The sequence below is a fragment of the Sorex araneus genome, chromosome 1 (genome assembly GCF_027595985.1).
Source record: "Sorex araneus isolate mSorAra2 chromosome 1, mSorAra2.pri, whole genome shotgun sequence".
NCBI lineage: Eukaryota > Metazoa > Chordata > Mammalia > Eulipotyphla > Soricidae > Sorex > Sorex araneus.
Window position 1 is genome coordinate 31,378,071 of NC_073302.1, and position 22,972 is coordinate 31,401,042.

The 22,972-nt window shown below is 36.7% G+C and overlaps 1 protein-coding gene across 1 annotated transcript; it reads right to left on the reverse strand.

The window, feature by feature from the left end:
• Positions 1-911: 911 nt before the first annotated feature.
• On the reverse strand, positions 912-22,107 carry CYLC2 (cylicin 2). The gene is made up of 4 exons (XM_055125091.1): positions 22,091-22,107; positions 17,794-17,834; positions 14,415-14,536; positions 912-2,150 (listed from the first exon to the last, which is right to left on the reverse strand). Exons 1-4 carry the CDS (start codon positions 22,105-22,107, stop codon positions 912-914), a joined length of 1,419 nt encoding a protein of 472 aa, XP_054981066.1.
• Positions 22,108-22,972: the final 865 nt, after the last annotated feature.

The window sequence follows — 22,972 nt, forward strand, 5'->3', positions numbered from 1 at the left end:
TTCTTCCTGAAATGGAGTAAAGTTGGTAAAACAAATTTGTTGTTAAAAAGACTCTTGTTATGTAATTGCTAAATTTATATGTTGACTCTTTTCCTTCAAAACAAATATTTCTAAATCCCTCAATTATTTCAATTATGTTTTGTAAACTTTATTCAGGTACTACATTTTTGAAATATAGTACCCTACATTTTTGAAATATGACTTACAATAAAAAATATTAATCTCATTGATTTTATAAAATGTTGTCACTTTAAACCTTTAATTTGACTTAACTGTTGTTTAATACCCCCAATAAGATTTAAAACAAAACAAAATGGACTTACCAAGTTAAACATTCAATCTTTTTGACTTGAGGTAGTGATTATATTCTCATAAGGAGTAAAGTGTTTTTTTTTTTCCCTTTGGATTGTGGAATGTTACTTTTGCTTTGTATCCGTACTGATTTGAAAGTAGACTTTCTGAAAGTAGTTTTACTTCTGCTCCTCTTTTCTTTCTCTATCTCTCATGACTCGTAAAATTAATGTGTGAATGTATCTTCAGATTGCTTATTGATTTAATATCCTTTTTCTAGATTTTCTGATGATTTCATTGCCTCATTTTTAACTCCTAGATTCACTGTCAATCTGTCTATAGGATTATTTGACTATCTTTGAATATTTCTAGTGATTTTTAAACTGCTTCCTTCATAACTCCAAATTCATCATTTCCTCCAAGTGCTTCAGTGACTCATCTCTTAACTTTTCTTAACACATTTCTTATATTTTATGAAACTTTACTGAAATATTTGATTTGTGTATTTTTCCCATTCAAGTTATTTGATTAATTCTTTAAATGCCCCTCTTCACTCGTGGTTCCGGTATTATCCTGCTAAAATTATTTCACCATGTTTGTATTGAATTATTATCCATTGCCTACTTTTTCTTCTTTGAAGCCTTCTTTGGAGATTCACCTGGATTTGCAGCTTTCTTATCATCTTTCTTGGCATCTTTCTTGGCATCTTTCTTGGCATCTTTCTTGGCATTCTCCTTGGATATACTATCTGCACTAGATGTTTTGCTCTCCTCCTTTTTCTTGTCTTTCTTTGACTTTTTGTCCTTCTCAGCATTTTTATCATCTTTTGTTGCTTGCTTCTTTTCCGCTTTCTTCTCATTTTCTGATTCTGCACCTGAATCCTTGCCTTTCTTTGACCCTTTCTTTTCTTTCTTTGCATCTCCTTTCTCAGGTTCTGATTCTGCCCCTGAATCCTTGTCTTTCTTTGACCCTTTCTTTTCTTTCTTCGCATCTCCTTTCTCAGGTTCTGATTCTGCACCAGAATCCTTGCCTTTCTTTGACCCTTTCTTTTCTTTCTTTGCATCTCCTTTCTCAGGTTCTGATTCTGTCCCTGAATCCTTCCCTGCTGTCTTTTTCTTTGAAGGTTTCTTTTCCGGTTTTGCATCTTTCTTTACATCTTTCTCGGGTTCCGATTCCGTACCTGAATCCTTCCCTGCTGTCTTTTTTTTTGAAGGTTTCTTTTCCGGTTTTGCATCTTTCTTTACACCTTTCTCGGGTTCTGATTCCGTACCTGAATCCTTCCCTGCTGTCTTTTTTTTTGAAGGTTTCTTTTCCAATTTTGCATCTTTCTTTACACCTTTCTCGGGTTCCGATTCCGTACCTGAATCCTTCCCTGCTGTCTGTTTTTTTGAAGCTTTCTTCTCCAATTTTGCATCTTTCTTTACAACTTTCTCGGGTTCTGATTCTGTACCTGAATCCTTGCCTACTGGCTTTCGTTTTGAAGCTCTCTTTTCCGATTTCCCACCATTCTTTGAACTTTTCTCAGATTCTGATTCTATACCTGAATCCTTGCCCTTCTCTTCTGGGGCGCTTTTAACTGCAACATCTTTTGGGGTTTCTGCTTTTACTGGTACATCCTTATCTTTTTTTGGCTTTGTTTTGGGTTCTGCTTGTGCTGTTTCTTTCTTGATTTCATCTTTCTTAAAAACTGGGGGCGCAGGTTCTTTTTTAGCCTCCTCCTTTTTTAGGCTGACTTGAGTTGGAGGTTGCCGCCTGGCTGCTAAATATTCAGATGGCCTCTCAGAAATTGTCATTAAAGAACGGTGCATCCACAGTGGTCGTCTATGGCCTCCCTCCTTTTTTATTTCCGCATCATGTTTCTGAAATATAGTTGAGAATAAAGATGAAAATTTGTGAGTCACTGCTATTTATTTCTCCTGATTGCAAATGAATTTTAATGTCAAAAATGAAAAGATTTTAAATTCTGATGGTATAGAGTTCCTAATTTAGGAATGTATTCTACTTTTCAAATGTGTGTGTGTGTGTGTGTGTGTGTGTGTGTGTGTGTGTATGCAGGGTGAGGGAGGAGGTTAATGTGTGTTTCCAAGCAGTATTTAGAGATCCTAGAGGCTTCTCCTGGTGATATTTATCTAACTGAGCTAGCAGTTCAGTGCTAGAAACCAAGAATGCAATGTTGCCTTTCTCTGAAATAATGGCACAGTTAGGGTCACCCTGGAATTTCTTGATGCTCAGAGCCTTCCAAAACCACACTCAGTAATACTCAAGCAGCCCTATATTATTGTTTATCAAGCCAGGGTGAGGCACATGCTAGGCATGTATCCCTACCCACTGAACTATTTCCCTAGCCCCTTAAATTTAAGTTTTTAAATCAAATTCATCCTTATGGGAAAACATTCCGTTTTGAAGATCTTCATAATGCTTTCAAGTTTATGTTTGAGCTGCTTTAAGAATTCACTGAGTAATGGTTAATTAGAAGCCATTTCAAAATCATGAAAATGAAATATCAAGAACATTCCCATTCTGGCGCGGAGAAGCCCTTTCCCCGCCCCCTGCCCGCCACGGTTTGGGGCTCGCCCTGACGCCCCCAACCCCGCCTGGCACCTTTCGGCCGCCACTGTCGGTTCCTGAACACTCCCCACTCTGCTGGTTAGGGGCGTGTCCTCACCTTTGGGGGCATGGCCTCAAGAGTGGGTGTGGCCTCTTTCCGGAGCGCCAGCCACTTACACGGCCACAGTTATTTTTTTAACATTCCATGCATTTTCCTTTGCCAACAATTGATAGAATCCACTCCTCTGAAGAATTCCCTGGTCATCTTAGTCACTATATGTTAATATTCAAGTAACCTAGCCTACCCTAATTTCACAAAAACTGTCAGTGAACACATCAAGTTGCACAGAAAAGTCCTTTGTAAAAAGAGCATAGCCCCACATCTTCAGTTGAGGCCCCTCCCAAGCTAAGGAGAGCACCAGATAGTAAAGCCCATAACAACATGAAGAAACAGCGAAAATCCCCACCACCAGGAGAGATCCAAGAAAATATCTCACTAACCTCAGTAGTGACTTCCCAGAAATACAACCTCCTCTCGGATAAGGAATTCAGAGAGGAAATTGTGAGGATGGTTCATGAACTCAAAGCAACTGTGGAACAAACTTCCAATAAATTAAGGAAGGATATGGATGCAGCCTTGGAACGCTCCACCAAGATAATCCAGGAAGAAATGAAAGCAGAAATTTCAAAGCTACGAACAAAAGTCACACAACTAAAAGAATCAGTAGATGAAATAAAAAACTCGGTAGGAGCCCTCAATAGTAGAATGACTACAGCCAAAGACAGAATCAGTGAGCTTGAAGATGAGCTGCACAAAGCATATAGGGAACAACAAATAATGGCAAAAGACCTCAAAATGGCTCTAAAGCGAATTAGAGTCCTAGGGGATGACCTCAGGAGAAACAACATAAAAATCATGGGAGTGCGAGAACCACATGAAACCAATCCCAATGAAAAAAACACCATTAAAGACATCATTGCTAAAAAATTCCCAGAGCTAGAGAATGCGGACATCCAGATCCAAAGAGTCCGAAGGGTGCCAGCTAAAAGGGACCCAAATAGAAAATCCCCAAGGCATATCATAGAATGATGGATGCCGTGGATAGAGACACAATACTGCAAACAGCAAGATCAAAAATGGAGATCATATACAAAGGAGCACCCCTTAGATTCACAGCAGACCTATCAGAAGAAACCCTCCAAGCCCGAAGACAATGGTGGGATATAGTGAAAAAAACTTAATGAAATGAATGCCTCTCCAAGAATACTCTACCCGGCTAAACTATCAGTTAAACTTGAAGGAACCATACACTATTTCAATGACAAGAAACAGCTCAGGAACTTCATAGACTCAAGACCAAATTTAAAAGAAGGACTCAAAGGACTACTATAAGACAAGGAAAAAAACCTACAAGAACAACAAACCCTATAGAAAAATGACACAAAATCCCATGATAATAATTTCTCTTAATGTTAAGGGTCTAAATGCACCAATCAAGAGGCACAGAGTGGCAAAATGGATTTGGAAACTAAACCCAACTTTCTGCTGCCTACAATAAACACATCTGAATAGTCAGAACAAACACAGACTCAAAATCAAAGGATGGAAAACAATCCTGTAAGCAAACAGCTCCATCAAAAAAAAGGGGGGGTGGCCATACTAGTATTTGAGAGCATAGATTTCAGGCTGAAAAAGATCAGAAGGGACAGTGAAGGTCATTTTCTATTCATCAAGAGATATATACAACAGGAAGAAATCACACTCTTAAACGTATACACACCTAATGAACGACCAGCTTCTGTTAGAAGAACTCCTAACAGAATTTAAGGAGGACATAACTAGCACCACGATAGTAGTTGGAGATTTCAACACTGCCTTATCACCTCTGGATAGATGGACAAGAACAACACTCAGCAAGGAAATGATGGCTCTGAAGGAAGAAATGGAGAAGACAGGGCTAATAGACCTATACAGGGCTATACACCCCAAAAAGAAAGAATACACATTCTTTTCCAGCGCACACAGAACGTTTTCCAAAATAGACCACGTTCTGGGCCACAAATTATACCTTAATAGAATTGGGAAGATAGAAATTGTATCAACTATCTTTTCAGACCATGATGCACTGAAGATGGAAGTTAATCACGCACAGACTCGGGCGGAGAACCAAATCAAACACTTGGAAAATAAACAACTCACTATTGAACAACAAGTGGGTCACGAAGGAAATCAAGGAAGAAATCAAGAGATACCTCGAAACAAATGAGAATGAAGACACAAGCTACCAGAACCTATGGGACGCAGCTAAAGCTGTGTTAAGGGGAAAATTTATAGCTCTGCAAGCCTTCCTCAGAAAGGAAGAAAGGGCCTATATAGATAGCTTGACTTCGCAGCTCAAGATCTTAGAAGAGGACCAGCAAAAGGAACCCAAACCAGATCGAAAGAAAGAAATAATAAAACTTAGAGCAGAAATTAACGATATGGAAACCCAAAAAACAATCAGAAAGATCAATGAAACAAAGAGCTGGTTCTTCGAGAAAATAAATAAGATTGATAAACCGCTAGCAAGACTCACAAAGAAAGAAAGAGAGAAAACCCTAATAAACCGAATCAGAAATGAAAAGGGGGACATCACAACAGAAACCAAGGAGATTCAAAGGATCATCAGAGACTACTTTGAAAGTCTGTATGCCACGAAACAAGAGAACCTAAAAGAAATGGACGAATTCATTGACTCCTACAATCTCCCAAGACTGAACCAAGAAGATGTGAAATACCTGAATAGGCCCATAAATATCAAGGAAATCGAAAGCGTAATCAAAAATCTCCCCAAAAACAAAAGCCCAGGTCCAGACAGATTCACTGGCGAATTCTTCCAAACATTTAAAGAAGACTTGTTAGCAGTTCTCCTCAAGCTTTTCCAGGAAATTGAAAAGACAGGAACCCTTCCGAACAGTTTCTACAAGGCACATATCTACTTAATAACAAAAGCAAACAAAGACACCACTAACGAAGAAAACTATAGACCAATATCCCTGATGAACACTGATTCAAAGATCCTCAACAAAATACTAGCAAATATAATCCAACAACTCATCAAAAAGATCATACACCATGACGAAGTGGGATTCATCCTGGGGATGCAAGGATGGTTTAACATTCGGAAATCAATCAACAAAATCCATCATATCAACAAAAGTAAAGATAAAAACCATATGATCATATCAATAGATGCAGAGAAAGCATTTGACAAGATCCAACACCCATTCATGATAAAAACTCTCACCAAAATGGGTTTTGGAGGAACTTTTCTCAAGATAGTCAAAGCCATCTACCACGAATCTATGGCAAGCATTATCATCAATGGAGAAAAACTAAGGTCCTTTCCTCTAAGATCGGGAACAAGACAAGGATGCCCAGTCTCACCACTTCTCTTTAATATAGTACTGGAAGTATTAGCAATAGCCATCAGGCAAGAAAAAGATATTAAGGGGATTCAGATCGGAAAGGAAGAAATCAAGCTCTCACTATTCGCAGACCATATGATACTATACCTAGAGAAGCCTAAAAGCTCTAGTAAGAAACTCTTAGAAACAATTGACCTGTCAGTAAAGTCGCAGGCTATAAAATCAATACCCAAAAATCCATGGCCTTCCTATATGTAAACAATGAGACAGAGGAAAGGGTCATAAAAAAAGCAATCCCATTCACAATCGTACCCCAGAAAATCAAATACCTTGGAATCAGCTTAACTGAAGAAGTAAAGGACCTCTACAAAGAAAACTATAAAATGCTACTCCATGAAATAAAAGAGGACATGAGGAAATGGAAACATACCCCCTACTCATGGATAGGGAGGATAAACATTGTCAAAATGGCAATACTCCCCAAAGCATTATACAGAGTTAACGTGATCCCTATAAGGATACCTGTAAAAAACTAAAGCTCGCCGAGGGGCAAGTAAGTGCACTAGCGGGCTCTCTGGGCGGCTCTGCCTCACCACCCGCGTTAGGTGCTCTGGAACCCGCTGTGTATGGGCTGGATGGGGACGGCAGTTGGCCAAGGACAGGCAAAGGAAGAACCAGGACCATGATGGTTGCTGATTTGTTACTTTTTATTAAATCTTTAATCTTCCATTTCCCGCACTCCCAGCTCTGGCCTCTCTCTGGATCTACTAAGCTCCCTTCTCTAGTCTCTCCTTCCCCCTGTCTCTCTCTTGGAACCCCTTTTTGCTCATGGCGCAATACATTGACGTCACCAAAGGCACCAAAAGATCTTACAGGAAGAACAGTGAGGCAACATTATTCTCTTGTATCTGCAGGCCAGTAATCTAGGCCTCCGGAAAGAAGATACAAAACCAAAACTGAAGCCTTCCTTGGGCTGAAAAGCACTCGGATTTACATACCAAAGACTGGGCTGGGCTGCCACATGAAATCTACATTGTCAATTACAAACTAGGCAGCACCTGAAACCTACATCCCAAAGACTATGCTTGGCCAGAGCCTGGAATCTACAATGTAACAATTCAAGCTTAAAAGGTTCAACAACAATAGCAGAACACCTGTTCTCTAGGACAGATACTCTTTCAGCAGCACCCATCAATGATGAAATCCCATGGTTGTGTTTCTCCTCTCCTTGTCCAACAAACATATAAGCATTCATAATATTAATCGTTTTTTATGGGCATAGCAAGAGATGCATTAAACTTTTAGAATTGCTCTCCTGGGGCCATCTCAATCTCAGACTACAGTGCTCAGGCCAGATTAGTCTTTCCTATCCCTAGCAGGGTCCTAGTCTCGTCATTACTTTAAGATCATGACAGCACTTGTCCATGATCAGACTCTTAACTTATAGTTAAGAATGAGGCACTTTGGCCAGGCCCATCTCGATGCCAGGGTAGCACATAATTTACCGCTTTCCCTGGGTCCGTCTCGTCCCCCGTTGGGACCCTGCCTTTTAGAGGGCTAGGAACTGAGGGCAACCAAGACTACAGTCAAGAAAGCAGATGCCCGGGAATTAATAATATTCAAAGCCAATTAAATCCCAATTGCAAAGGCATATTAATAAATGTCCTTCTTTGTCCATACAAAAAGTACTTGCTCTGAATAAGCTATGCAAAGGACTCAAGGAGAAGAGAAAGACATTATTTACAAGTCAACAGAACACTAAGAAAGAAGCTAAAAATAAACACAGAGCACAGAGGAATGGGAGCACTGTGACAGGAGTAGCCCAATAAACCTAAACTACCTGAAGATATGTAATCCTAGAGATACCCATGGCATTCTTCAAATAAACGGATCAAACAATCCTGAAATTTATATGGAACAATAAATGCCCACGGATAGCTAAAACAATGCTTGGGAAAAAAATGATGGGAGGCATCACCCTCCCCAACCTTAAAATCTACTACAAAGCGGTAACAATTAAAACAGCATGGTACTGGAACAAAGGCAGAGCTGAAGACCAATGGAACAGGATGGAATATCCCTACACACAACCTCAAATGTACGATCATCTAATCTTTGATAAGGGAGCAAGAGATGTGAAGTGGAGCAAAGAAAGCCTCTTCAGCAAATGGTGCTGGCACAAATGGACAACCACATGTAAAAGAATGGGCTTAGACCTTGACCTGACACCATGCACAAAAGTCAGATCAAAATGGATTAAAGACCTCAACATCAGACCACAAACCATAAGGTACATTGAAGTCAAGGTCGGCAAAACCCTCCACGGTATTGAAGATAAAGGTATCTTCAAAGATGACATGGAACTAAGCAATCTAGTAGAAACAGAGATCAACAAATGGGACTACATTAAACTAAAAAGCTTCTGCACCGCAAAAGATACAGTGACCAGAATACAAAGACTATCTACAGAATGGGAAAGTATATTTACACAATACCCATCAGATAAGGGGTTGATATCAATGGTATATAAAGCACTGGTTGAACTCTACAAGAAGAAAACATCCAACCCCATCAAAAAATGGGGCGAAGAAATGAACAGAAACTTTACCAAGGAAGAGATACGAATGGCCAAAAGGCACATGAAAAAGTGCTTTGCATCACGAATCATCAGAGAGATGCAGATCAAAACAACCATGAGATACCACCTCACACCACAGAGACTAGCACACATCCAAAAGTACAAAAACAACCACTGTTGGAGAGGATGTGGGGAGAAAGGGACCCTTCTACACTACTGGTGGGAATGCCGACTAGATCAGCCCTTTTGGAAAACAATATGGACGATTCTCAAAAAACTAGAGGTTGAGCTCCCATTTGACCCAGCAATACCACTTCTGGGAATATATCCCAGAGGAGCAAAAAAGTATAGTCGAAATGACATCTGCACTTATATGTTCATTGCAGCACTGTTTACAATAGCCAGAATCTGGAAAAAACCTGAGTGCCCTAGAACAGATGACTGGTTGAAGAAACTTTGGTACATCTATAGAATGGAATACTATGCAGCTGTTAGAAAAAATGAGGTCCTGAAGTTTGCATATAAGTGGATCAGCATGGAAAGTATCATGCTAAGTGAAATGAGTCAGAAAGAGAGAGACAGATAAAGAAAGATTGCACTCATCTGTGGAATATAAAATAATAGACTAGGAGTCTAACACCCAAGAATAGTAGAAATAAGTACTAGGAGGTTGACTTCATGGCTTAGAGGCTGGTTTCTCATTCGGGCAACTCAGAGAAGGGAACACCAAGTAAAATGTGGTCAGAAGTCATGCGGGGGAGGGGTGACGCGTGCCGAATGTAGACTAGAGACTGAACAGAATGGCCACTCAACACCTTTTTTGCAAACCACAACACCTAATCAGAGAGAGAGAATTAAAGGGAATACCCTGCCATAGTGGCAGTTTGAGGTGTGGGGAGATGGGACTGGGGAGGGTGGGAGGGACGCTGGGTTTACTGGTGGTGGAGAATGGGCACTGGTGAAGGGATGGGTTCTCGAACTTTGTATGGGGGAAACATGAGCACAAAAATGTATAAATCTGTAACTGTATCCTCACGGTGATTCACTAATTAAAAATAAAAATTAAAAAAAGAACACTCCCATTTTTCTTTTATGTTTTATCTTTTAGTTCTGTATTTTAGGTAATACTTGCCTATGCTCAATGCTCAGAGCTTACTCCTGTCTTTATGCTCATGGATCCCTCCTGTCAGTGCTCATGGAATCATATATGTTGACAGGTATCAAACCCAGGATAATCACATGCAAGGTAAGAGCCAGAGCCACTATACTGTCTGGCTGCTTCCCTTACTATACATTTTAAAATAATCTCACCTTGAATTATTCTTGAATTTTGAACAATTTTATATGTAGAATCTTGTGGAATTTTTTTCTTGTCATATTTAAGATATTTGAACTTAAAATTCTATCTTTTGTTAAAAGTAAAGAATCAAAACTGAAAAGGGGAACATTGCAACAGAAACTACAGAAATTCAAAGGATCCTCAGATTATTTTGAGATTCTTTATTCCACAAAACATGAAAACCTTGAGGAAATGGATAAATTCTTAGATTCCTATAGCCTCCCAAGACTGACCCAAGAAAACCTGTAATACCTGAACAAACCTATTGCCATCAAGGAAATTGAAACGGTAATAAAAATTTCCCCAAGCACAAAAGTCCTGGCCCAGATGGATTCACTAGTGAATTCTTCCAAACCTTTAAAGAGGACTTACTCCCAATCCTCTTTAAGCTTTTCCAGGAAACTGAAGTATTATAAACACTTCCAAACATTTCTATGAAACAAATATCACCCCGATATCAAAAGCATACAAAGATACCACAAAGAAAGAAAATTACAGACCGATATCCCTGATGAACACAGACACAAAGATCCTCAACAAAATATTAGCAAAGAGAATCCAACAACTCATCAAAAAGATCATACATCATGACCAAGTAGAATTCATTCCAGGGATGCAAGGATGGTTTAACTTTTGCAAGTTAATCAACATAATTCATCATATCAATAAAAGAAATAATAATAATCATCATATGATCATACCAATAGATGCATGCTGAGAAAGCATTTGACAAGATCCAACACCCATTTATGTTGAAAACACTCAGCAAATTGGGCATCAAAGGAACTTTCTTCAATATAGTCAAAGCCATCTACCACAACTCAAAGCAAGTATCATTCTCAATGGGGAAAAACTAAAAGTCTTCCCTATATGATGAGGCACAAGACAAGGTTGCCCATTTTCACTACTCCTATTCAATATAGTACTGGTAGTACTGGCCATAGCAGTTAGACAAGAGAACGATACCTGTATAGATAGGAAAGTAAGAGGTCAAGTTATCACTATTTGAAGACGATATGATACTATACTTAGGAAACCCTAAAGACTCTACAGAAAAGATAATAGAAACAATAGGTTAATACAGTAAAGTGGCAGACTACAAAATTAACACCCCAAAGTCCATGGTTTTTTATATACAAATAATGAAAGAGAAGAAAGAGACATTAAAAAATCAATCTCATTAACAATAGAACCTCAGAAAATTAAGTACCTTGGAACCAGCTTAACCAAAGAGGTGAAGGACCTATACAAGGAAAATTACAAAACACTACTCCAAGAAATAAAAGAAGACACTAGGAAATGGAGACACATCCCCTGCTCATGGATAGGGAGAATTAACCTAATCAAAATGGCAATACTGCCCAAAGCTCTATACAAATTTAATGTGGTCACTATCAGAATACCCATGACATTTTTCAAAGAAATAGACAAAACACACCTGAAATTCATATGGATCAATAAACCCCCATGAATAGCTAAAGCAATCCCTGGGGAAAATAATATGGATGGCGTCAACTTCCCCGACTTCAAACTCTACTACAAAGCAGTGGTAATTAAAACAGCATGATATTGGACTAGAAACAGACCTGCAGACCAATGGAACAGAGTTGAATATCCTGTCACAGACCCCAAAATATATGGCCACTTATTCTTTGGCAAAGGAACAAGAAATGTGAAATGGAACAAGAAAAGCCTCTGCAACAAGTGGTGCTGGGAAAACTGGATAACTACCTGCAAAAAAAAATGAACTCTGACCTCTGTCTAATGCCAGGCACAAAAGTCAGATCAAAGTGGATTAAAGACCTTAGTATCAGACATGAATCTATAAGGTACATAGAGGAAAATGTAGACAGAACTCTCCATGACATTGAAGCTAAAAGCATTTTTAAGGATGAAACAGCACTGACCATGCAAGTGGAAGCAATCATAAACAAATGGGACTACATCAAACTAAGAAGCTTCTGCATTTGAAAAGAAACAGTGATCAAACTACAGAAAGAGCCCACAGAATAGGAAAGACTATTTACCCAATAGTCATCTGATAAGGGATTAATTTCCAGGATATACAAGACACTCCTAGAATTGTATAAGAAAAAAAAACTCCAATCCCATCAAAAAATGGGGAGAAGAAATGAACAGAAGTTTCCTCAAAAAAGAAATACAAATGGCCAAAAGGCACATGAAAAAATGCTCCACATCACTAGTCATCAGGGAGATGCAAATCAAAACAACAATTAGGTATTATCTCACACAACAGAGACTGGCACACATTCAAAAGAACAAAAGCAACCAGTGCTGGTGTGGATGTGGGGGAAAAGGGATGCTCTTTCACTGTTGGTGGGAATGCTGACTGGTCCAGTCTTTCTGGAAAACAATATGGACAGTCTTTCAAAAACTAGAAATTGAGCTTCCATAGGACCCCACAATATCACTTCTGGGAATATATCCCGAGGATGAAAAAAAGCACAATAGAAATGACATCTGTACTATATGTTCATTGCAGCACTGTTCACAATATCCAAAATCTGGAAACAAGATTTTGTTTCCAGTGCCCTAAACAGATGACTGTTTAAAGAAACTGTGGTACATCTACACAATGAAAAACTATGCAGCTGTTAGGAGAGATGAAGTCATGAAATTTGCTTATAAATGGATAGGCATGGAGAGTATCATGCTGAGTGAAATGAGTCAGAAAGAGAGGGACAGACATAGAAGGACTGCACTCATTTGTGGAGTATAGAATAACATCACATGAGGCTGACACCAAAAGACAGTAGCTACAAGGGCCAGGAGGATTGCTCCATAGCTGGAAGACTGCTTCTTGAGCAGAGGGGAGAAGGCAGATGGAATATAGAAGGGATCACTAAGAAAATGATGGCTATGATGGCTGGAAGAATCAGTCGAGATGGGAGATGTGTGCTGAAAGTAGATAATGGACCAAACATGATGACCACTCAGTGTCTGTGATGCAAGCCATAATGCTCAAAAATAGTGAGAAAGTGTGGGGAATATTGTCTCCCATGGATACAGGGGGAGGATGGAAAATGGGGGGTATACTGGTGATATTGGTGGTGGTGGTTGGGGAAATGTGCATTGGTGGAGGGATGGGTGTTTGATCATTGTGTGATTTTAACCCAAACATGAAAGCTTGTAACTATCTCACAGTGATTCAATAAAATTCAAAAATATATATTCATTAAAAAAATAAAGTCTTTCTGCTTGTTGAAATCTAAACTGAATATCATCAGATAGAAAATCATTTTTAAGAAAGATGTAACTAATCAGTTATATTATTATTAGTGATAGTAATATTAGGGATATTTCTAATAATCTAAGTTGATAATGATAAATCAACTAAAATGAGGATCTCCATATTTCTATAATTTCTGTCTACATCATTTTTATAACATAATTTTGCTGAATCAAGAGTTAAGTAAATAATTTTGATAAAATAAAATGCTAGTAAAATATATCTCCTGCTTTGGATCAATCAGACAAAATACACATTGATTCCTCTTTTGCAAATTGGAGTACCACTGTCCCAAAAGTTCATGGAGTTTTAATTGAGAAAGAACAAGAGCAAGTAAGTGCCAAGTGGACAAAGTATGTGTAGGAAGACAAATTACCAGTGACTTGTTTAAAATTAGTTTCAAGGAGAGGATTTAGGAAATAACTGAGAAATGTAGATGGTGGGTGGAACTTCAGGGTCCATTCACTAACTCTAGGAGTCAGAGAAGAAACCTAGCATTTGAACCTGGCTTCCTTCTGTTGGTGAACATTGTGTATTCCTGCCAAGCAATCTTGTGAATGCCCTTGTTCATGCGGTGCTCCCAACAATCTCCTTTATCCAAAGAGTTGAACTTTGACTTCATTAAGATGTTCAATACATCACTTACGAGAACATGGCCAACCAAACATGGTCAATCAAGGTTTGATCCCTTGAGTCACATGCACTGTTATGACTGATCCCTAAGCACATAGTCAAGAGCACAGCTGGGTGTGGCCCACTCTCCAGCCTCTCCAAAGTAAAAAACATAATTGAGTTGCATTAAAGTTAATTGAAATACAAAATTCATTCTTCAGTTACATTAGCTTAATTTTAAATGTGCAATAGCAACATTGCAATGCAAAAAAAATGTAAATATTTTCATTATTACAGAAGTTTTATAGGTCAGAGCTGGTCTGTAACATGCTAACTATATGTGATTTTATAAGTTTGAGTAAAAAATGTATCATCTTTCTGAAACTCACAGTAAGTGATTGGTCTCTTAGTTGGGAAGGTATTGATCTCCTTTTTCGTCCTGGTCGTGGTGGTTTGGGAAATCGTAGGGCAAAGTGCTGCTGATTCCATGATTTTTTGCTTACTTCACTGACTAAAAAAAAAAAGACATTAAAAATATTTCAGATTAAATAATTTTTTTCATAAATAAAGTATTTGGTATTTAAATATTTGAAATTTAAAATATTTGAAATTCTTTTTAATAATATTAGAAAATAATATTATTTTTATAATATAATAATATAGAAAAAAATCTACTTTAACCATTTTACTGGTAGGTAGTTATGTGAAATTACAGTCTCTAATATAAGTGGAAGAAAAATGGTTACTGTTTCCTTTTATTCTTTGTATTTCACCCAGTTTAAATTTTTGCTTTATGCATTTTTGGCATAATATAATTAACTGATAATAGAAAATATAATTTATGTAGTCTCCACAGTACATAATGAATTGTGATATAAAATATATATGAGATGTATGATTGAATCTAATGTATATTGAATCTAATGTATCTGAATCCAAATGCTGATGCTTTAGATTCTTTTAGTTGGTAGTAATTTCAAACTAGAAGATACATGTTGATACAGATTCATCAGAGAGATAGAAAAGCACCGAAGGCACTTGCTTTGCACAGGGCCAAGCCAAGTTCTATCCCAGGTACCACACATATACCCAAGGCGCTGCCAGAATTGACCTTTAAGCCTGGAGCAAACTTTTAAATTCTTGAGTATGGCCCAACTCTTCCCTACGCCCCCAAATAAATGTTATATCTAAGAAGTGCATTGCTACAGGTAACATATTGAAAAAATATTGACAAATTTTACCAATAAATTATGACTGGAAAGGTAAAGTAGGTCAGAAATTAGTAGGAAAGGTTTAAGACATTTAGGATAATGGTGAAGCTCGTGATATTGTTGTTAAATTTGTGTGATAATAGTGTATGGGAAAGACAAATTTCTTGTTCTGTCAGTTTTATAAGTACAGTCAGGATCAGTGAAAAAATATATTAAGTATACAAATTAAATTATGTACCATATTACCTTCATTATAATAAATATAACATTTTCATATTTATGCTTAACCTGTTTGAGGAAATCTATCATGTGTGCAGTAAAAGGTATCCTTAACATAGGTAAAAAGCTGTTTATTTAGTTTCTAAATTCATTTTCTACTCTAACATCATTTTATTTAATATTTCTAGCATGTAGTATGTCAACCTTAATGTTACTAAACAGTTACTAAACAGTCTTTGTTGAATTTAGAAACAAATATCTTAAACATTTGCTGAGCCAGTAAGAAAGTTGAACTGGAAAGATCAAAAATAAAGTGGACTTTTGGGGTCAGAGAGACAGGGTACAGGGTAAGGCTCTTGCTAGGTCAACTGGGCATCATTTATGGTCCTTCAATCAGAGAGTCAGGAGACAGCCCAAAGCACAGCTGAGTGAAGGCCAAACATAAACAAAATTAGTTGCTGCTTAATGATATTTTATGACAGCTAATGTTCTATCACTTTTAATGGTAGATAATATTTTATATCAAAGTTACTCATCACTAGTATCACTTGTCATACCGTTGCTCATCGATTTGAGTGGGTGCCATTACCATCTCCATTCGTCCCTGTCATGTGCTAGTGTAGCCCAATGGAATCTGCTCGCTCCAGGAACACAAAGAGCCTCAAACTGTTCGTTCAGGGTCTTGATGAAGAAGTCTGACCATCTCATAGGTGGGGGGCCAGGCGTTCTTTTGATGTCCCATGGAATCCGATCAGTAACACCTCTAGTCCAGTGGTTGTCTCCAAATAGTGTCTGGATCATCTGATTTTCAACACCTTGCCAAGCATGATAGTGTCCCTGATTATCCATCATTGATGGAGGTTGGAACTCTGGGTTCCTTCTCTCACTTGAGTGAAATATGATATTCCAAGAATAGCTCTTTTGATTCCTCTTTGGGAGACCTGAATAGCATTCTTATTCTGTTTTCGTAGGGCCCTGGTCTCTGAGGCGTATGTTAGTGCAGGAAGAACGGTGGAGTTGAAAAGATGTGTCCAAGCCAGAAGTTCATCACCCTCTTAACAACTTATTTGACTCTCTTGATGGCATTCCATGCCTCTCTCTTCCTCCATCACAGCTGAGGTGCCAGGTCATTTGTTATGTTGAGTTCTCGACCTAGGGACACCTAATTGCTGCACTCGGAGATGTTCATTTCGTTGAGAGCAAATGGAACATCAGGAACTAGTCTCTTTCTCATGAATATTGTCTTCATGAGATTTAGCTGCAGTTTGACCTATCCACACTCACAGCCGAAGTCGGCAAGCATTTGTGCCACTTGGCTAATGTTTGGTATTATTAGAACGATGTCATCAGTGAAGTGAAGGTGGTGGAGTTGCCGACCATCTATCTTCACTCCCATTCCTTTCCATTCCAGTCGTCGCATGATGTTCTTGAGGGTGGCACTGAAGAGTATGGTGAAATGGTGTCTTTCTGCCGAACCCCTCTCTTTCTGATGATGATTACTTCCTTGTAGAATGGTGAGATTCTGGTGGTGAATCCGTAATACAACAGCTCATGGAAGATCCTGATGTGCTGAGTTTGAACGCCCTGTTTGGCTAGGGCTTCGATGAACGCTTCAGTCTCAACAGAATCAAAGGCCTTCTTTAAATCACTGACTGTTAGAGCGGAATTTTGAACTCCCGAGAAACCTCAATGAGCTTGGTCACTGTATGGCTATGGCCGATCATGCTGAATCCTTTTCGGAACCCACCTTGCTCACATGGTTGTCCTTCGTCTAGTGTTCTAACAATCCTATTCAGGATGACCCAAGTGAATAACTTGTAGACGATGGACACAACAGGCAGATTGGGTGACATTTCTGATGCCGTGGATATCTCCCTTCTTCTAAAACAGAATGGTCTGACACCTCTACTGTTGCATGTTCCAAGGAGCAGTTCTTCTCCAGTGTTGAAAACAGTGTGATGTCATTGATCCCTTCTCGTCTCAGTCAATCCAATTACATCGTACTTGATCTTCTGCACTTGCACCATCAGGTCCTTGATGGATGCTTCCAATGCCAGCGTACGCGCGTTAAAAGTGCAGACAGTCTTTTTAGGTCTTCATTTTGGCATCCTGGTTCAGCCCTGAAATTTTAGCAGCCTCTCCTTGCTCATCCTTCTCAATGCTGCCACACAGGGGGCTCTTCCAGGCTGAAGTATATGAGGCCCATTTTTGTTACTGTATTTGGCCTATCGAATATGCCACATGAGTAGCTTTCCAGGCTCTTCCATAAGGTGGAATGTTCAATTTAATACAAAATTAATCATACATATTAAAAATAAATCTTAGATTTGATTCTTACCTGGAATGTAATTATCATATGTCCCAAAGTTTGATTTTTGGCTATTATAAAGGAAAGGTAAAGTTTTAATAAAGATACAAGAAATAACTATATTATCATGACTATATAAATATGACTATATATTCATGACACCATGAATTAGAGAAATATCCTGAAGTCTCAAATATCTATTGTTATATAATATTGTATATTAATTTTTGAAGCATAAAGATAGCAAATGTATATTTTTGGAACCAACTTTAATGGAATAAAGAAAAATATTTGAAATATTTAGAAACTTTATCAACTTGCAATCTTGAATATGCATTTTTGGTGAAACCATATTGAAGTCTTCTTCTATGCTTTATTATCCAATTCTTTGTGATTAACTATTGGTTTTCAATTAAAATATTTTATGCTGTATAAAATTCTTATATAATCAAATGAAAAGTTTTCAATAACTTATATGGGTGTCTATAGGTGCACATTAGTATTGATACAGATTTTGGTGTTTTGTTCTATGGAAAAATAATGTAAATAAAACTGTTATAAAGTATTTTATATACGTAAGTTTTCACATTTTAGTAATATATGGAAAAATTAGTTTCATCAAAGAATTTTAATATCCTAACATTTCTTTTTTTTTTTTTTTTTTTTGCTTTTTGGGTTATACCTGGCAATGCTCAGGTGTTAGTCTTGTCTCTGCAATCAGGAATCTGATTGCAGATTCCTATTGGTGCCTGGGGGACCATGAAGTATGTTAGGGATCGAACCCAGGTTGGCCACATGCACGGCAAATGCCCTACCCACTGTACTATTGCTCCGGCCTCACTTTTGACTATTGTAATGCTAAGATCTGTTTGAGAAATATTACTAACTATTTCCATTACATTACAGAGTAGAGCCATTGCTAGTCATAGAAATTTATATACATACACATTCATGAAAACATGTACTTTGTGTTTCACTTATAAAGTGCCTTTAAAAGTACCTTGATAACTTCATTAAAACTCTGGTTTCAGGCACAAAACCTGATGCATTCTTGCCACTATCTAAACATTTGAATGAAACCAGTGAATACCAAAAATAGATGTGTTGACTAACAGGTATTTCACCTACTGCTGTTTTAAATGGGGCATTTTTTAAAATGGGGGATTATTTGCTTTAGTATACCTTAGTATGATACTAAAAAGATTTTAATGCCCAGCAATGATTATAAACTTCTCTGTTCTAACTGATCTGAAAGAATAACTATTTTAGGTTCATAAAGAAATATGTGAGTAAATGTAAGATTAAAGTATCTTACATAGTCACAGTCTATTTATTCCCTGTATAATTACTAGATAGAGTCACTATTTCCTGAGCAACTCAATCAATAACAAAAATATATGAAAGTCACAAATATTAAATTATAGGTTTTGTATATAAATAATAAATAACAAATATATATATATATACACATATACACATACACATATATGCAACTAAAAATAACAAATATTGTAAAAAGTTTCTAAAGGAGAATTTATAACATTTTGCCTTTTATTAGAAAAAAATTTAAATCAGTATTTAAATATTTACTTTAATACTAAGACAATTACAAGCCTGAGTGGCAACCTAGATATTTGTAGTTACACACAATGTGTATTAGAAGTTAAATGGCCTTAAATATAATTGTCTCGGTTAAAGCTTCTCTCCCCTTCTCTCTCTGGCAGCCAATATATTTTCTAGACCAGAATGTATTTAGATTCAATGTTTGAAGTTACTTAAAAAAAGACTATTACTCTAAGTTTACTTTTTATTTCTTAATTACTATATATGAATAAAAATTTATTCTCATTCTTGTAATATAAGTTCCTCAAGTCTTTGATTATAGTCTAATTCAACTGCCTACTATAGATATATATGACACTAAGACACAAAGCTTCTCTCTTAGTAATACCTCTTGAATTAAGAATAAGGGAACCCAATAACTTCATCTTAACAGAAATCAAATGTAATACAGAAGTCACAAGTATGACTTTGCTTTACATACACACACAACTTATTAATTTCAAAATCACTCTCAGAATGAGAGATTTAAGTAAGGGAAATTCCCATTGCTGGTATGATATGTAATGTGTTCTTGACTGAAAGAGTAAGGTAATTTAAAATGTTCCTAAATAAAAACTAAATGAGACCCCAGAGTAAAATAATGAAGGACTTTGTTTTTTAAGTAAAAATTAATATTTTTAAAATAAAATTATTTTCATATTTACAATGGGATATTATTTTAGGAAGCAAACACTAAAAATTAACAAGCAAAAGCAAATACTTATCAGTTTTTTTTAATTTGACAGATTTCATCCTAAATACAAAATAATTGTCTTTAGTTTTAAAATATTTCTGCTTATATGCCTTAAAATGTACAAAAAATTCAAAAGACAAAGTCTATATAATAATGTGCTACCTCCTCAAGTTTAAGGATAAATGCTCACTGATGATGGGTATGTGTGAGTATCTCCAGATATTCTTCCAACAGGGTTTGAAATTTTGGATTCCATGTCAGATATTTGGCAAAAAGTAACATGGAATTTGACAGAAAGTTTCACTTATCTTTTGCTTCTTGTTTTCATGGCAAGGGTAGGAATCACATCTGGCAATGCTTAAGAGTTACTCCTGGCCCTGCCTTTAGGATTTACTCTTGGCGATGCTTGGGGGACCATATGGGATGCTGATGCTGGAGATCAAACCCTGGTTGGCCACGTGCAAGGCAAATACCCTACCCTCTGTAATATTGCCAAGGCTCCTGCAGAAACTTTTCTAGTGACTGATACCTGAGTCATTTTGTATTAGCTAGATGGTTGTTCATGGAAAGGTAATCTTTAATTGCTACACGGTTGTTGTGGTTTTTGTCCTGTTGAGGCATCATTCTCTGAATTGTGGTGAGATTTCTTTTTTCTAGTCTTTTTTTTTCTAGATTTTTTTTCCCTAGATTTTTTCCCTTAGAATTTTTTCTAACATTTTGTGTCATGATATCGGTTTATTTGGCATAATTTCTCCAAGGGAAATTTTGCAATTCTTGATATTTTTTGGCCAACACAGTTTTTTTTTTCTTTCTTGTATATAACATCTAGTTTTGGTTGACACTAGGACTTAGAATTCAACTGCTAAGCATCTTACAATGTGTAGGACTCCCTTTCTTCAACTCTAAGAAACATTTGGGACTGGAGAGATAGACAGCAGGTAGATTGTTTGCCTTTCACTCAGCCAACCTAGATTTAATATCTGGAACTCTACGTGGTCCCCTAATCCCTGAAAGAGTGATTGATCCCTGAACACAATGCCAGGAGTAAATCCTGAGCATCATCAGGTGTGGCCCCCAAACTAAACAAAATTATGCAAATGAAAATGGTGTGTGACAAAGTGATTAATGTTGTACAACAAGGTGAATCCTTCGGCTAAAATAATCAAGAGTCATTATTAGACATGGAACTCAAGGAAGATGAGTTTTAAGTAGATATGACATTTAAAGACTTACAATTAGAGTTTTTTTTTTAATTTAGTTTTAGGCACCCTATTCAGTTTGAAGTTTTTGTGAAAATCTTTTGCTCTTTCCTTAGAAATCTGAGATCTATTCAATTCTGCATTAAAGAAGTTGGTTGAGTGATGGGACCTGAGTTGGAGGGAAAGGCAACAAGAAATGAAGCTCTTGACTGGAATGACTAGAGTTTAGATGAATCATCTTATTAAAGAGATAAAGGGACAGGCAAAACAATTCAAAGAAGATAGTTTTCTTTATCAATTGCAGGTTGGTAGTCATGGAACAAAACTGCAAAGTTAAGGTCCTAATATTGAATTTGGGTTAACCCAGTTTTTACCAAATGCTTAGTACTTTTGATCAAGACTTAATTAAATTTAGTAGGACTCATCACGCAATACACTACATATTACAAATACACACACATGCATACCGACAAATGTTCCCATAAATTTCCAAATGGCCCAAATGAAATTTATATATCCCTAAATAAGAACTATAAATTATTTTATTTTATTTCATATGTTCCAAAATACAGTACAATTTAAAATGAAGATTAACATTGGAAAATCCTTATCCAAAGTCATGTATATATTTTACTGAAGTGAATGAGCTTCTTAAGTCTTGATCAAAACAACCTATGATGTTGCTTGAAGAGAGATATATCTGTTAATCATACTATCTCTTGCTTGTCAATGGCATTAATAGCACACATATCTTTACACTAAAGAAAATAAAGATAAGTTTAAATAGAGCATTTCATCTATTTTAAAACATAAATTTGACAAGAGGACTTACAATCTTGGTAAAGACATTTCCCCCACCTATGATTTGCCAGGACTTAAGCACTGTAAGTTTAAATTAGTGATGTTGACAGGTGACATCATAAAGAGCCTAACAGTATTGGGAGTTAAAGGAAAAAACAAGAGGAGGTACTTTGTTTGGTGTTCTCTAATATTAGTTTAAGATTCTTATTTACTTGTATAAATTACTACTAAATATAGATGAGATTAAAAATAACTATTAAATTTACATAGTAGAAATAAGTTTTATTTTCATGTTGATTTCAATTTTATGACTGATTTAACAAAAGGATTGCATTTGTCAAGATTAGTTGTAATCTAAACCTCCTTCATTTCATTTTGTCATTTTTTAAAATGTTTTGCATAATTTTACATCACCTTTTTCCATTTGAATCTTGGAGATTGTTTATAGATAGAATTAAAAGAGTTTGGGGGGTCTCTTGTCAATTTCTTGTGGCATCTGTTGTAATTTCTCCCATTTATTTCTGATCCTATTTATTAGCTCCCTCCCATTAAGTATAGCTACAGTTTTTCAATTTTTCTTATTTCAAAGAAATCAAATCTTTACTTGTTTTATTTTATTTATTTTGCTTTCCTTCCCCAATTAAAAAAAAATCATCCTTTTACTGACTCGATTTCACTCTTTGTTTCTTGTCTAGTTCTTTTGGTTATTAGTTTGGATTATTTTTGGCAGGGGGGAGATTTTTATTCTTTTTTGATAAATCCTATATTGAAATCAACCTACTGCTTTGTACTGCTTTTCATCTATCCCATATGATTGGATAGGTCATGTCTTCATTCTTACTTGTTTTTAAATTTTTCACTGTTGATTTCCTCATTAACCCGGTAGTTTTTCAATGGCATCATGTATAAATTT